At 39.6% G+C, this 16,026-nt stretch overlaps 2 protein-coding genes across 3 annotated transcripts; one reads left to right on the plus strand and one right to left on the minus strand.

Moving 5' to 3' along the window:
• Positions 1-645: 645 nt before the first annotated feature.
• mis18bp1 (MIS18 binding protein 1) lies at positions 646-11,239 on the minus strand. Of its 2 annotated transcripts, none has more exons than XM_042500082.1 (16): positions 10,218-11,239; positions 9,128-9,268; positions 7,919-8,220; positions 7,101-7,174; positions 6,786-6,907; positions 6,536-6,626; positions 6,250-6,371; positions 4,590-4,750; positions 4,419-4,485; positions 3,133-3,844; positions 2,857-3,029; positions 2,045-2,178; positions 1,802-1,941; positions 1,622-1,709; positions 1,462-1,516; positions 646-1,225 (listed from the first exon to the last, which is right to left on the minus strand). In XM_042500082.1, the coding sequence occupies exons 1-16, from the start codon at positions 11,053-11,055 to the stop codon at positions 1,128-1,130; spliced, it is 3,318 nt and encodes a 1,105-aa protein (XP_042356016.1). In that variant the 5' UTR covers positions 11,056-11,239; the 3' UTR covers positions 646-1,127. The 2 variants fall into 2 exon arrangements, with proteins under 2 accessions (XP_042356016.1, XP_042356014.1); XM_042500080.1 differs by having other exon boundaries at positions 2,045-2,184.
• A 273-nt stretch (positions 11,240-11,512) lies between these two features.
• On the plus strand, positions 11,513-15,875 carry LOC121953346 (serine protease HTRA2, mitochondrial-like). Its single transcript, XM_042500380.1, has 8 exons — positions 11,513-12,340; positions 13,032-13,236; positions 13,952-14,146; positions 14,547-14,579; positions 14,760-14,868; positions 14,960-15,029; positions 15,143-15,238; positions 15,372-15,875. The coding sequence occupies exons 1-8, from the start codon at positions 11,892-11,894 to the stop codon at positions 15,535-15,537; spliced, it is 1,323 nt and encodes a 440-aa protein (XP_042356314.1). The 5' UTR covers positions 11,513-11,891; the 3' UTR covers positions 15,538-15,875.
• The last annotated feature ends 151 nt before the right edge of the window (positions 15,876-16,026 follow it).

Below are 16,026 nucleotides of genomic sequence, written 5' to 3' on the forward strand. Positions count from 1 at the left end.
AACTCTAATCATAATCATAAGTAAACGAAACAAATTGCCATTATTGTTATTTCTAGTTCTAATATTGCGTGAGGTTTGTGCAAGTAGTGTTACTGTACAAAGAAGCTGTTGTTCTAGGTAAGTACAATCAATGTCATACAGTGTATTGTATATTGGATGATACTTTCAAACATATGATAAAGTGGAAAAGTAAAATGCAATATAAATGTTCATTGTAAGTGTGTAGTGTAGTGTGGCCACTAGGTGGGACAGGAGGACACTGAATGTCTGCTTCATCTTGGTGTATGTCATGCTCGGGCCCTGATAACGAGATATCCCAGAGAAACTTCCTCAGCTGATTACTGAGAACTTTTTAGTTTTTAGAAATTATGCAATATATAATAAAATATATGCTTTTTGCACACAGTTCAAGAACAGAAATTTGAAGAAAAATAATCACTTAAATGTGCATTTTGGAAGTTTCCTATCCACTAGTCTGAAACAAGATATTTTGGAAACAAAATTACCTAAAATCTCAAAATTGGAAATGGCATAAAAAAAGCCCAACAAAAAACGATGTTTTCACCTGTAGTGTTTGTCCTTAACATTTTTATGACACAAAGTTGTTCTGCTCTCTAAATATATAATATACACAAAAATCATTACTAAGAATTAAAGAATGTTTATTAAAAGAACAGTTACAACTGACTTTTTAAAAACTTAAACTATATTTACAAGCAAATACTGGAACACAATGTGTTTTTTACAGCATATTTAAATTTCAAAGAAATTTTCAGCTATTCCAGTTCCACACAGCCTCACCACAAGGTGTGTTTAATTTACCATACATACCTAGCATTGCAGGTTGTGTTTGAAAAATTAAAAAACAGTTACTCTATTTATAGTGTTTGTTTCACATTAAAGAGCTCAAATCTGAGTTTATGTTTAAAAAAATAAAAACATTCAACTCCTACAGGTGAAAGACGGAAACAAAATTGCAACAGTTTTATAGTTTAAATTGATGAGTTTACCAGGGCAAAAGTCACATCTCGCCTTTGTTCCATTGATTTTAACTCTTTAATTCATTCAAACAATATGTAAGGGTTTGTTTTTTTTCCATTTACAATGGTTTGACATTTCAGCTCCAATCAGTCCTTATCTGAAAAGTAAAAATCCTCTTCCTCTTCACTATCAGACAGCTGGCCACCATTTCCCGGGAACATCTCCCAGACTACAAAGGTGTCATCTTCAAGTAAAAAGGGACAGAAATGGGTTTTGTTAAAAAAAGGCAATGTGTTCAATTCATTTCTGAAATTCTCCCTGTGAACAGAGCTACATGTACATACAGCAGTATACAAAAAGCCGACAATTTCGCAATTTAATAAAACTTAAACAGCTCTACCTGTGTTAACACAATACAAACAATATAAATCAAATTTATATTAGGGTTTTTTTTTTTTGCACACGTCTCAGGAATCCTACCTGCATTACCACATCTTCTCATTGTTCGTTTAACTGATGGTGTGGGTGAGAAGCTCTGAAAGAAACAACAAAGGGAAATTATATTTTTACAATAAAAAAACAATAATTGATCTGTTTAATATAACAAGAATCTCAGAAATGAGCCCTTGTGAATTATCACCTTTGAAGAAGGAGCCTGTTTGCAGACGTTAAATTGATTTTTTTTCATCCTTTTCTGGAGTTGATAGACGTACTTGTCATCATGGTTCCTTTGCAATTAAAAAAAAAGAAAAGAGGCAAGTTATTTATTATACTGCGATCACTTTTTACAAGCTAGAACACAGAAGTTAACGTCATTCACCTGCTTGGAGAGCCCATCATGCCAGGAGTGATATGCAGACACTGAGGAGTCTTCACTTCAGGGAAACCTGTCGACATGGGGGTCAGTGGCTCCATGTCTGGGAGTTTGAAGTCGTGCTCACTCGGACACATGGAAGGCATCTATGCATCAGGACAGGTGGGAGGGAAACAGTTAGCACTGGTTTTGTATGGTGTCATTATTATTATTATTGCAAAATTTTTGCAAAGACGGAAAGAATCAAACCTCAAAGCGTTTATTCTGCATGTACGCAGAGCTGAAAACGTCCTCAACATCGTCTCTGGGCATGTTGTCCAGGAACTGACGCACTTGCTGCTTTCTCTTGAAGGTTCCCGCTCGGGCAGATATCACCGGATCATCTGTCACTGGGCATAAATAATAGCTTTTGAAATCTCTGCCATTAAACACGCCCTCCCTTTTGCATAAACATGTAGATAAATCTAGTTACTAAAAATATACTATGAAAGGTTTTCTTAAAAAAAAACCCAACTATGTATGGACTCATACAGAAGTAATCCCCTCGGTCATCACTTATGACCCACCAGTGCCCTCTGCCTGTATTTTCTAATGTGCTCCTTCTTTTCTGTGTTTGGGACTTTTTTCAGTGTGTGTGCCCCCACAGCGCTTAGATAAGGTTTGGGCTTTAAAAAATCAGGAAATCAGGTGCCAGACTGTAAGTTGCATGCACCCAAGAAACGAAGGTCCAAAGAAAACATATATAGTGAGGCAAAATGCCAAACGACTGAATCTGGGCTTGACGTTCATGCTCACTTTCACTGTTGAGCGTGTTTGCACACATAAACACACACATGGCATACATACGTCAATGTTGCATTACCTCAATCTGATTGGACCGTTCCTTGTCCCTTCTATTCCAACATTGCCAAGGCAGGCGTGAAAAGACGCAAGAAGGAAACGTTCCTAAATGTAGTGCTTGCGTGAATAGTGAAACTCACTAGCATTGCCTGAAGGAACTGTGTGAAAGACGCTTTTTAGAAAGCAGCGAGCTTACAACCCAAACTAAAAACGTTCTCTACCTGGATCTTTTGTTGCTTCCACCTTTTTGGGTTTCTTGGCTTTTTTAGCGGGGGTCTGGGAGGTTCCCTGGGTCGTGTGCTTGTGGTGACACTCTTCTGCAGAGCGTGTTCCGACCACCCTCGCCACCTTTTCCCAGTAAGCTGTCATGTGCTTGGGGTAGTAGGACACAGCCCTGGAGACATAAACACCAGTGAGCTGTGAGGTTACATACAGAAATATACAACTGTAATTCCACAAAATGCTACTTTCTCAATCTGTAGCTTTACTAGGCTTACTCTTGTAGCTTCACGAGCTCTGCCTCCGTCCACTCGTCGTCATCTCGCTCTGCTGGAATCGGAGCGTTGCCTTTCTTTGATTGGGGTTTCTTACTGGATTGTGTCAACTTAGGTGACGGCTTGGAGGGTGAAGACGATTTGCTGCGTTTGCTCTGTTTGCCTTTTGTTTGCGTTACTCTAGGTTTTTTTTTCAATTCTTCCTTGAACTCCTCAGATGACTGTGACGAATCGCTTGATGGAAACACGTAGTTTGGTCGTGGTTTAGGGGCTCCCCTGCCTCTCTCCCTGTGTACTTCTTTCCGCTGCTTCTTTCTCCCAACGACCTCATCAGGCGATGATGTGGATGTTCTGTCATTAACAGATTCTGGAGATGCTCGGACAGCGTGTTTTCTGCCTCTCACTGACGGCTTTGAGGTGCCATGTGTCTGTTTTTTTGACCTCCATGTTGAAGACTTTTCAGGTTTACTTTGCCTTTGGGGGACAGTGTCCACATGCATTGTTCTGTCTTTAGCTGGACGCCTTTGGCTGGACCTTGTGTGCCTGCCAGACCATTCGTCAGTGCTGCTATGTGTTTCCACAGGAGGTTCTTGTGAGTAAGAGGGCTTCTCGTCAGGCTTAACCTTGGCTCTGTTGTGTTTGCGGAGTGGAGCCTTGACCTTCCTCAGCGGTACCGACGTCTCTTCGTCACTGGCCGATTCACGTTGTTTACGGCCTGAAAACAAAGGCGACAGTTATCTGCATACAGCTCGTAACATGTCCCACGATCAAAGTTCCTGCACACTTTCACAGACAAAATTTCAAAACTTCACCATGACTTTCAAGGACCCATAATAGTTTTTTCTCCCCCCACGTGCCCAGCATTTTTGAAACATATCATAGTCAAACTCTATGCAAACATAATTTCAGTTAGCGTGTGTATAGGAAGGGAGAGACAGAGGGCAGAGAGAAAATTTAAAAAATGATGATTTTACGAATGATTACCATGATGGTAAACAAAACTTCACACATCAACACATATTAGATCAACATTACATCCGCAGCTACTGAAACTAAAACTGCTTCTATGTTACAATATGTGTAAGGTTATCCATGGAAGATTACTATAACATATGCATAATGCAAAACAAAATTACATGACTTTTCCAAAACTGTCAATAACTTTTACTGATTCCATTACTTTTCTAGGCCTGGAAAATGTGACTGTGGAATTCTGTGACTTTTCCAGCTTTTCCATGACTGTGGGAACCCTGCACAACACTGAAACTCCAGCTCTAAGTTATGTTTACCTTCACTGCAGGGCAGGAACACACGGACAGGTTTCTGTGACGCCCTCGTAGACACTGACGTAGTGACCTGATGTGATACATAGAAATTTACATTAGAATAATCGGTGGTTTATAGATAAAAAAATATTCTGGATTATTATGTGGCTCATGAGCTCAACTTCAGGTGCTTACAGGGATGCAGATGGAGGTATCGTAACATTCGTGGATAGTAACATTCATCTGTGCATCCAGAATGACTCTCCCTCCTTTCCAATACTCCAGAGGAGGCTTAATCACACGACCACTTCGAGACACTCTTGCAGAAGTCATGGATTCAGGAGGGCAGGAATCAGCTGGAGAGGACGACAAAATAACTGTAAGGATAAAAGACTAAGATGAGTATTTAGCCATGCTAGCTGCTCTGAAGATGGCGATGTCCGTCAGTCAGAAGGTCAGTCAACCGCTTTGGTCTACACTGAAACATCTCAACACTGGATGGACTGCCATTAAATCTGGTGCAGCCATTTATGGTCCCCAGAAGATGAATCCCAATAACTCGGACCATCAAGTCACAACTGTCCAAACTTTAGTAAAAGTGCAAAACTACTGACATTCCCATTAACTTCAGCTGTATTTTGTGTTAATTATCATCCTCCCAAAATAGGTTAAGATGGGAAATAAGGCAAACATATACCTGCGTGGCATCAGCACGTTAGCAGTATCACTGTGAGCATCTTAGCATGCTGAAAAATTGGTTTGTGGACTCCTGTATTGAAGCCTCTAGTTTGACAATTTGGTCATCGCCATTTTGGTTTTATGTAGGCGCAACAGACCACACTTGGATGAGAGGCTGGAGCTGGGAAGGAGTGAGGGGTGAATCTGACTGAGAGACCGGGACAACGCCTCACAGACGGCAGCGCTGCAACCACTGATTGATTTATCAATAAGTCGTCAACTATTAAATGAATCGACAACTAATTAGAACATCAATCAATTTGTTTGAGTATTTTTTTTATTTAAAAAAAAATTTCTCTAATTGCAGCTTCTTAAATGAAAATATTTACTGGTTTCTTACACTATGACAGTAAACTGAAAATCTTTTGCTTGTGGAAAAAATAAAACTTTAGGATGTCATCTCGGGGTTTGGAAATCACAGATTAACATTTTTCACTATTTTCTGACATTTTAAAGACCCAAAAACTTGTGTTAGTTGCAGCCCTCTCTGACAGCCTGTCATTAAAAGTGGCCATAGCCTTCATTAAGCATAACTTTAAACTCTCATAAAATCGGAACAGGTGAGTTATATAAAAGTTCGCCCCCCCGTGTAGTTGTCACAAATGTTGAAATTAGCTATACAGACCAAAGCCTAAAACCTTTTTTGTACCAGGCTGTGAACATGTTTATTTTTACTGTAAACGTGGGCATTTTAACATGGAGGTCTACGGGGATCTGCTCTGTTTTGCAGCCAGTCTCAAGTGGCCATTCAAGGAACCAGTTTTTGGCAATTCAGCGCTGGCTTAATTTTTCCAGCCCTGTGGGTTGCCGTTTGGTGCAGCCCCACAGAGCCGCTGGCACAGGCTGTAGACTCAGTATTGTTACATTCAGAATGAATCTCCATGTGATACATTTGTATAATGAAACAATAGACCTTTCTGCTGCTGTTTAAAAAAAAAAAGCAAAACAGAAAGCACAAAATAATAAGAACTGGAGGAAAAGTAGTGTTTTCTACAGCTCTTTAAACCAAATAACTAATGGGAGTAGCAGGCCTCAGTGCAAGAACATGTCGTTGCATGTTCTCAAACAAAGAATTTACTTGCTGAGCTGTTAACTAAAGCATTAATTTCGTACTCACGTGCCCTCAAAGACTTTTGCCTGTGTTGCTTCACTGAATGGTTGATGGAGGACGCCTCAGATTTCAATCTTGATATGACGACTCTCCCCTGAGTGTTCCTCTCTGTTTCTCTATTGGGGTCGCTGCAACAAAATAAAATTCAGCTCTTTAAATAACCACATTTTAACCACTATTTGTTAATAGTTTTTGAGTTCTTTCGGACATCAAATGGTATTAAGTATTATGCTTTTATTGTAACAGCAATTATCCGTAACAGCACAAAATGAACAGAAATAAATATTCTTACTCTTTTGACTCTGACAGAAACCTCTCATAAAGTGCCTCCCAGTCTGGAGGAAACCCATTAGCAAACTTCTTCAAAAGCCACTTTGGAAACTCTGCAAGCAAAAATGAAAGATACATGAAGAGAAGTGTTAATCCACAAAGTATTGACATTTGCATAAGTTTTCTTTCTGTTGTGTCTTTTTTAACTTCTTTCTGCCAAAGTGAATCATTTTCTCTGTGGAAAATATCCGCCCACACAAAATCTGGCTTACCGGACTCAATATTCTTATTCATCTTTCCGACCAAAATGTAAACCCTGCCGGAGACCGTCTTTACCACAGACTTAGAAACCCTGTCCACAATGATGTTACTGTTCCATGGTATGTTGTCGTCCCTAGGCGAAAAAGACAAGTAAACAAAAAAAAGTGTTCACACTAAACCACACAGATCCAAAATCTAAAGCATAAACACGTCCGTCTCCTTTGACAGTATCTGAATAAACAATCTGAAAATTAGTTACCATAAACTCTGACAGCGTTATATTCTTCCTTTTTTGTAAAATCACGGTGCTTCAAGGAAAAACTTACCGGTGAACTCCATCAACAAACAAGCCCTTGTGATTTTTCCTCAGGAACCATTTTTTGAGATAAATCACGCTTTCCTGCCAAAGACAAAAACAAAATTGTCAAAAACAAGACAAACTATAACTGATTTCAATTTCCCATCATTTCCCATTTTCATCGAAAATGTGCCTCCAAATTAAAACCTCAAAGGAATAGCTCAGATTTTCTGAAGGGGGGTTTGTATGAGGTACGTTCTTTTCCACAGTCGGTGTATTACCGCCGATCGATGGCGGTTAGCATGCAGACAGGAGTACTGACACTGAAGCCAAGTGATTTACTGCTGTGGAGGGGGTCAACAAGATATATATGAAAATGTATTTGAGCCACCTAAAGAAAGTCAGTGTATGCTATATTCAGAGTATTTTCACAGCTTCACCTTCATGTCAGACAGTTAATTGCAACAAAGAACTGAAGCTGTTTTGTCGCTCTCTTCAAAGCCGGACTCCACAGAGAAAAACTGTGATTTATAACATTCCTGAACACAAGAGCTGCTGCTCTACCACCGCCTTGATCAGTTATACTGTTCATGTTATTGTGTGACTTTGGTTTTTACAAGCATTAGTTAAAATTCACCAAAGTATCACGATAACACAAACATGATATAGCATACACTTTAACTGAAATTGTTTTGGCTGGGACTTTTTTTAGGTGCCTAAAATATATGTTACTGCTGACCCTTAGCCTCCCTGTCTGATCAGCATAAGACTCTTTTATTTGCCCTAAAATAAACCGAAGACTTCCTTTTAAGAGGTGTTATTTTTAAATAAGTGTCCTCTACTCACACTTGGGAATTTCGTGCGCTGGGGCCATCTGTTTGGCTTGAACACAGCCTCTTGTTTCTTTGGTATGGAGATCCGTGGGGTATTCAGTACAAGTGGGTCTTCGAACAAAACACACTGCGGTGACACAGCAGGACTCGGGACATCTTCTGAGGGATCTGTGTCTGATTGGCTGTCAGCTGACTCGACTCTGGAGCGGCTGACAGGAACCACACTTTCTGGAGCACCTCTACAATCAACGTCCTCCATCTCACCCACGCTGTGAGCTGTGGAGGGAGGCGTGTCTCTGCGCTGGTGGAGGTTATCTGTGGGAAAACATAAACAAAACTATAAAACATGCAAACCGTAATGAAAAACACAAAAGAGCCTTTGCCGACATCAGCTAGAACATTGGTTTCCAACCTTTTTCCTTGGGGGACCCCTCTTCTTTTATTGGGTAAAAGGCCTCTGACTGAGTGACTGATTTTATAGATATTTCACATTATAATGCACAACAATAACAGTACAGAACGCAATGACTGCAGGAACAGCAATAAATGAGCAGTTTGGATGATTTCTGAGCAGATTATTTCCTGTGGGTATTAGCTTGGAGATGAGTTGTCCTAACATTTTTGGAAACTTTTTATATGATTCTGTGTGTCATGCTTTTTTAAATTATCATACATACTTTAAAGGCTTCTTTTAAGACAAATTCAGTGTTTTCTTCTCGCGGAAACATTGCCATTATTGTTAGCTCGTGGGTTGTTTTAACTGTCTACTTGTCTAATATGATTTTTTTTAAATGTATATCTTGAATAATAATCTTATCTGGATAGTGCATGTTTCAACTGTGAGACATTATTTTGTGTAAATAAAAAGTATCAGATACATACATAACACATTTCACTTTTTTGTTAATTCTATTTTTGTTTCAATCTACTTATTTTATTTTTTCCATGCTTGAAAGATCTTCGCATTTATTTGGTGGATGTTGTTTTTTTTATGTTCATATAAACCAATTAAAAGATTATTACAAAAAAAATAATTTTGTTTTGAGATATGGTGTAGTGTTTTGGGTTTTTTTTATACCCCAGAAAAAATTAAAGACGCCTCATGACCCCCCCGAAGCTTTGGTGACTTCTACCGGGAGTCGGGACCCCCAAGTTGAGAACTAGTGAGCTATAACTTTTTGCTTTGCTGGATTTAAGTATTTTAACTTCCTAATACACTCACCACCTGCGTCAAAGAGATCCCTCGTGCTGCTGCTGACTTTATGAACTTCCTGCTGCTCCTTTTTACTTTCCCTCTCCTTCAAGTACGCAAACATCTTGGCTGGAGACATCGGAGGAAGAGTTTCCAAAGGAACAAAGCAACCTGTTCAAAACAGCAAAAACTCATCAGCTGACTTCTTACCTAACACAAGGAAAAGAGTAAAACCCTTTGAGACATGAACAAACTGGCTTGATTTCTCTGAAAAAAATTAGAAGAAGGCAATAAGCAACGAAAAAATCATCCTGAAATTAGTAAGATATCAGTAAAAAATAAATAAATACAAGAAAATGTGTTTAAAAAAAATATGTTAGCAAAACAAAGCAAACAAGGAAATGACCTGAAAGGTGCTTAAAATGTATAAGCCTGTAACATAATTTGAAATATGCAGTTATGATTATTATAACTACAGCTTTTTCCTGGCTTTTTTCTTTTTTCCATAGACATTTTCCCTATTTTTAACACAATTTTCTACTAGTTTCTTGCAATTTGTGGCAAAAGAAGAAATCATCCATTAGTAAAAAAAAAAAAAAAAAAAAAAAAACAGACCAAAAACATGAACATGACCTGAAAATTAGTTTAAAAAATGTTTAAAAAAGAACATTAATAATAACGTAAAACAAATATTTACCATATGAACTGTCTTGTATATCTATCAGTGCAGTTGCTTGTATAGATACTAAGGTGACCAGCTGTTGTATGTTCTGCAGTGTGTCACTGTATTTCAATGTTCTTTTGGAAAAAAATAAAGACATAAAAAGAAAGTAAAACTAAACAAACAAGAAAATGACCAGAAAATGTGCTTAAAATGTATAATAATTATGTAAAATATATGATGAATAAAGTGTGTTATTATAATGATAAAGATGGCTTTTCCCTTGATTTTTTCTTGTTTCCCGGAACTTTTTTTTTCTAAATCTACTAATTTCTTGCAGTTTGTGCAATTTCTTAGCACGTTGCTCATTAGCTCTTTTTTTTTAATTGCACCAATTTGCTCAGGGTTCAGGATGTCGATCCAGAGTTAATCTGGATTAAAGCATCAATAATATCTCACGTTTCTTTCTGATGGCTCTCGGTGATGGGAGCGCTGGTTCATGAGTGAACTTGTCCATCTCTGGTCCTCTGAAATTACCCATGTCCTCCACGTGAGTGTGGATGTCCTCACTGAGAGCACTGGAGGTTTTCCTCTCTTGTGGCTGACTTGTGGGTCCACTGCTGACCTCCTTTGTGCTGCTGCTGACTCTGTTAAACTCCTGCGACTCCCATTTACTCCTCCTCAGCCTCTTCCTCATGGGGGAGCACATATAAACCGGAGACATCAGTTTGTCAAGAGGAGCACACCCCTCCTCAAAAACACTGTCCACATATTCATTTTCCACTGGATGTATCTTTACTGGAGTCCCGCTGGTCACCCTGAAGCCCCTCGTGTCTCTGATCTGAGGTGTCTCTGTGTGGATCTGCTTTCTGTCCACCAGAGAGGACAAAGCTACCGACTCCACAAAAGCTCTTTTTCTCGGTGAACTTCCGTGTCCTCTCTCTGTCACAGGAGGCATTTCCTCCGCATTTCTGCTAATGTTTGAATAAGCGAAGCTTTTCTGAGGACTCTTTATGGGTGAAAGAGTCAACGCCTGAGCTTCATGTCGATAATAAGTAGTCCTCTGATTCTCCTTGAGCTCCTCGGTCACCCAGGTGCTCTCTGCCCGCTTCCTGGGCGACCCAAAACCTGCTCCATGTTTCTCTGTAACGTTACACAGCGGGTCCTGGGCCGTGAAAGTCCCGTCTTTAGCGCACATCTCTTCTCTCCGCACTTTGGACTTTAGCTTAGCAAACACTTTAGCAGGAGACTCAAACCGCGATTTTGTGTGTTGTAATAAATGATGATACGACGCCATGGTTTCGGTGAAAAAGAAACTTATTATTAATCCGAGGAGTTTGCTAGCGGCTAGCGGCTAGCCCGCAAATTTCAAATTTGCCATCGCTGCCCGCCTTTCCGGTAACTACCAAAACATATACGTCACTTCCGCACGTGGTATATGTCTTTCACATTAAAACTCGATTTTGTTTCGATTTCATTTTGTCCAAACGTTCGATAAAAATAATTGAATAAAATATCTTACCTTATAAAAATGACAATAAATAATAAATAAATTCAAAGACACCTCTGTCAAGCCTTTACATAAGTATTACCAAATTAACATTTAAAAATAACCATTTAAAAATTGAGAGTTAAAAAAATAAATGAACTAAAACCAAAATAAAATAAGATAAGCAGACCAACAAAAGATGATTACACACGAGAAAAGAACACACAAGCAGTTAAACATGCTAAATGTGGTGCCCTTTACTGTTACTCTATTTTTAAATAACCGTATTATTATTATTATTATTTATTTATTAGCCTTTTCTTTCTATAACAGTTTCGTTTTCATCCTCTGGAGAACAGTAATGAGACAAAAACCCTTAGAAGAAGCGTACTGCGCATGCCCGTATTACAGTTATACTTCCGGTGTTAGGTTGTTGGTTTGTTGACTGTCGCTAGTGATCTGTCAGCTGGAGATAACGCTGAAATTCACAGGATCTGTTAATACCATATCGTTCTTATCTATATGAACAGTTTGACTATTACGTCTAATACAAAACGGACCGTTGTTTCTGTAAATATATTTGGATTTCAAGTGTTGTTTCGGTGTGAATAAACTCCGGACCGGTGTGAGTGAAGTGATGCAACATGGCAGCAACTCCTCTTAGTAAGTGTTTTGTCTCGGCGCTGAGGACACATACTTGGTGTCAGAGCCGTGGACTTCACTCTGTGGCAGAGAGGACAGTCAGCAGGGTGTCCTCTGTAGTGATATGTAAGCACAGGGGAGCTGAGAGCCTGGATAAAGGACCCCCGGTGTGGGACAGACAGAGAGGAGGGGACAGCAGCAGCTCCTCTCTGCTCAGGTCAGTCTCTGTGGGTCTGGGTCTCTGCGGTGCGGTGCTGCTGGACACTCAGAAAAACAAAGACCAGGAGGACGGAGGTTTCTCGATATCCGGGAGGTTTCGTGAACTCATCCTGCCAACAGCCCAGTGTGCCTCTCCCTTTAAACCGGACAGCCCCCGTTACAGATACAACTTTATTGCAGATGTGGTGGAAAAGTCCACTCCAGCTGTTGTTTACATCGAAATCGTGGTCAGGTGAGTCATGAAAAGGTGACAGAGTAGTTGAAATGTCAGTTAATTTACAACAAATCCTAAACTACAGTATCACCCAGTGGATGAGGTACCTAAAATCTGCATACTTGAGTCATAATACATTTTTTTTTGCCAGAAAAGTCACCTGTTAGAAAATTCAGTAAAGATTTAAAAGTGTCTGATATTTACTGCACTTAAGTATCAACAGTCATTTTATGAAATTAAATGTATTTAACCCTTTGAAACATGAGAAATTTGCCTTAATTTCCTTCAAAAAACATGGGAACACTGTCAATGAGCAAAAAAAGAATTACCCAAAAATTTACAAGAAACTTCTACAGTGAATAAGAAAGTGACAATAAGCTATTCCCCAATTTTTCTGGGGACACCCTGGAAATCTCTCGAGGTCCAAAGGGAGTCATCGGATCCTTTTTGAGAACCACTGCTCTATGAATTTAATTCATTTTCATTTTTTCACCACATGAAATCATATGAATAGAATTCTGGTGAAATGTAAAAAAGTAAAGTATCAAATTGCATAAAGAGCCTTAAACTGGGTCCTGTTACTGGGACAAGCTGAAGCAGCACGTTTATGAACTGCTAAAATGATGTTTTGCTCTCTGCCTCTCTCTTCATGAATAAACATATTTTGCCTCCAGGCTGGTTAAGCTCAACTGCTTTTACTGTTTTACAGAAACCCATTTTTAGGAAGAGAAGTGCCGATGTCAAATGGCTCTGGTTTCATCATCAGCAGTGACGGTCTCATTGTCACCAATGCTCACGTTGTGGCCAACAAAAGAGGTGTCCGTGTGAAGCTCAACAACGGAGACACGTACAACGCCACTGTGCAAGATGTTGATCAGGCGGCCGACATCGCTACCATCAAAATCACTACGAAGGTGAGTAACTGCGTATAATAATCTCTGCTTGAGGAACTGAATGTTCATTTTTTTACCTCAGTGGATCCATGTTATGCTTTCATCACTTTGCCATGGAGCTGTCAGCATCACCACTGTAACAGACAGAATCAGAAAACCACAATGAAAGTAACAATTTAAGGAAATAACACAAATGGTTTCTTTAGAAACGTAAAAACCAGGGGAATGACACCAATAAAGCCAGATGGTTCATAACAAAATATTCAAATTTCAATCAAAATTAGCAACATTTTTATGGCATTTAAATACATTTTAGTGACTGTTTAATATGAATTTCACCATATTGTGCAGTCATGCATCTTGGGTGTTTGTCATCTAGCAAACATGCACTCTTGAGGAGACAGAACAAGAGTCCCCTTAAATATACAATATACAGTGTATAAAGTAGTGTCATGGTTAACATCATCACTTTAATCAGACCACTGAATTTCTTTGTCATCAGTTATTTAGTGGTCTCAATTAAACATCTCTAGCCTGTGATTCATACAGTCTACTGAAATACCACTGTAGCCAGATGAATGGTCTTCAGTTGCCCCGTCAAAAAGCAGAACTGTGACAGAAGCATTAAAGGCTTTTTCTCTAAGTTCTATTCTTAAACTTCTACGAGAACTTTGAGAAGTGAGGATGTACTAAACTAAACTGTTAAATTTCTCCATTGCTCTCCTCCAACATGAAGAATCCTTTACCCACGCTCCCCCTCGGCCGGTCGTCTGATGTTCGACAAGGAGAGTTCGTGGTTGCCATGGGAAGCCCGTTCGCTCTACGTAATACAATCACGTCAGGAATCGTCAGCTCAGTGCAGAGAGGCGGTAAGGAGCTGGGCCTGTCCAAGTCCAACATGGACTACATCCAGACTGATGCCGCCATAGATGTGAGTATTCTGCAGTAATTCTGTTAAAGGATAAACGTCAATCAGCCACAACGTTAAAACCACTGACAGGTGAACTCAATAACATTGATTATCTCAGTACAATGCTACATTCTTCTGGGAACTTTGGCTCCTGGCATTCATATGGATGCTACTTAACATTTAACCCAAACATAGTTACAGACAAAGCACACACCCCTCAGCAGCTGGTGTATATTTGTACACAAAATCACGATAACAGGGTAAAGAGGACACTAGTTGCTTTGACGGCACGTTAGCAGGCCACATAAATGTCAGGAAATAAGAGCTTTAAATGGATCGGGGAAAAAATAAGCCAGTGGAGAGGTTTGACTGTGACTCAGAAATGTCTCATATTATTAACGTCACATATTTTGTTTTTCAGTTTGGAAATTCTGGAGGTCCCCTGATTAACTTGGTGAGTCACAGGTCAAGTTTAAATGTTAATCATCACATTCAAATGCCACCAAACCTGCTGTGGCTGTGGCGTGGGATGCTTTTATTATTGTTTCAGATTGACAATACTGGACTTTGGCAGCCAAATAACAAGAGTGTTAACATAAAACCCTTTGTGAATGTGTATCTTTCCTCTACTTAGGATGGTGAAGTCATCGGTATAAACACCATGAAGGTCACTGCAGGGATCTCTTTTGCTATTCCGTCCGATCGCCTGAGACTATTTCTTGATCAAGCAGCAAACAAAAAGAGTGAGAATCAAAAGCTACATATGGCATCTTCTCTCTGTCTTCCTTATGAAAGATTTTTTTTTTTTTACACATCGTTTATTTCTCCTTCAAGATTCTTGGTTCGGTGAGTCAGAGACAAAGCGGCGATACATTGGTGTGATGATGCTGACTCTGACGCCAAGGTAAAGTCCTCACTATCACAACTCCCTGCAGTAAAACTGGGTGAAGTGTATTTACAGCAGAGTTATCGCACCACTTTGTCTAAATCCATTTCTGTTTTGCCCCTTTTCTTCAGCATCATCGCAGAGTTGAAGTTGAGAGATCCATCCTTCCCAGACGTGACACACGGCATCTTGATCCACAGGGTGATCATGGGCTCCCCGGCCAATAGGTGAGCACGTCATGAGTGTAGCTGTGCGGTGGAGGATCGTCTTGCTCTTGAAGTTTCACAGTGTTGGAGGTGGTTCGTTTTTCTTCTTCATAATGTAAGCCAGTAATGAGCTTGTATGATGTTTTTTTTCCAGAGCCGGCATGCTACCAGGAGACATCGTGGTGGAGATAAATGGAGTAAAGGTGAACACGTCAGACGAGATCTACCAGGCCGTCCGCAACAGCGACAAAATCACCATGGTGGTGCAGCGAGGAAACGAGTTGCTTCGACTGCAAATGACTCCAGAGTTCACAGAGTGACACTAACCGCGCGGTTTAGTTTCTTCACGTTAACCTGAGGGACAGACGGCCTCATCATGAGTCCTTATTTAAACGTCTAAATGTCCTGAGTTCCAGTATTTGAAGACTTTTGTTAAATATTTTGTTGATAGGAAATTTAAGCAAGAATAATTCTCAGAGGTTGTCTTTGTCAACATGGCTGACGGCTGTTAACTACACAATGATTTCAATGTCATTTCTTTAATTCAAACTGTCTAAATCATCATGAACCTGCAAGCACCTAAAGACTTATATGGATTAACAGTCAAGTATTTATTCTCAGCTTTCTTTGAGAACAATAAACATGTTTTCTACCTCTAGAAAATGCCTCTTTTTCTTCTTAAAGCAGCAAAATCGGTCATATGTCATTGTGTTTCTAAAGCTTAAAGTACAACAACCTCATTCACTGATATCTCCCGCAGTTATTTCTTCAATTTGTTCATGAGAAAGGGCCTAAGAAAAGTGTTCTTC

This window comes from Plectropomus leopardus, chromosome 14 (genome assembly GCF_008729295.1).
Source record: "Plectropomus leopardus isolate mb chromosome 14, YSFRI_Pleo_2.0, whole genome shotgun sequence".
Taxonomy (NCBI): Eukaryota; Metazoa; Chordata; class Actinopteri; order Perciformes; family Serranidae; genus Plectropomus; species Plectropomus leopardus.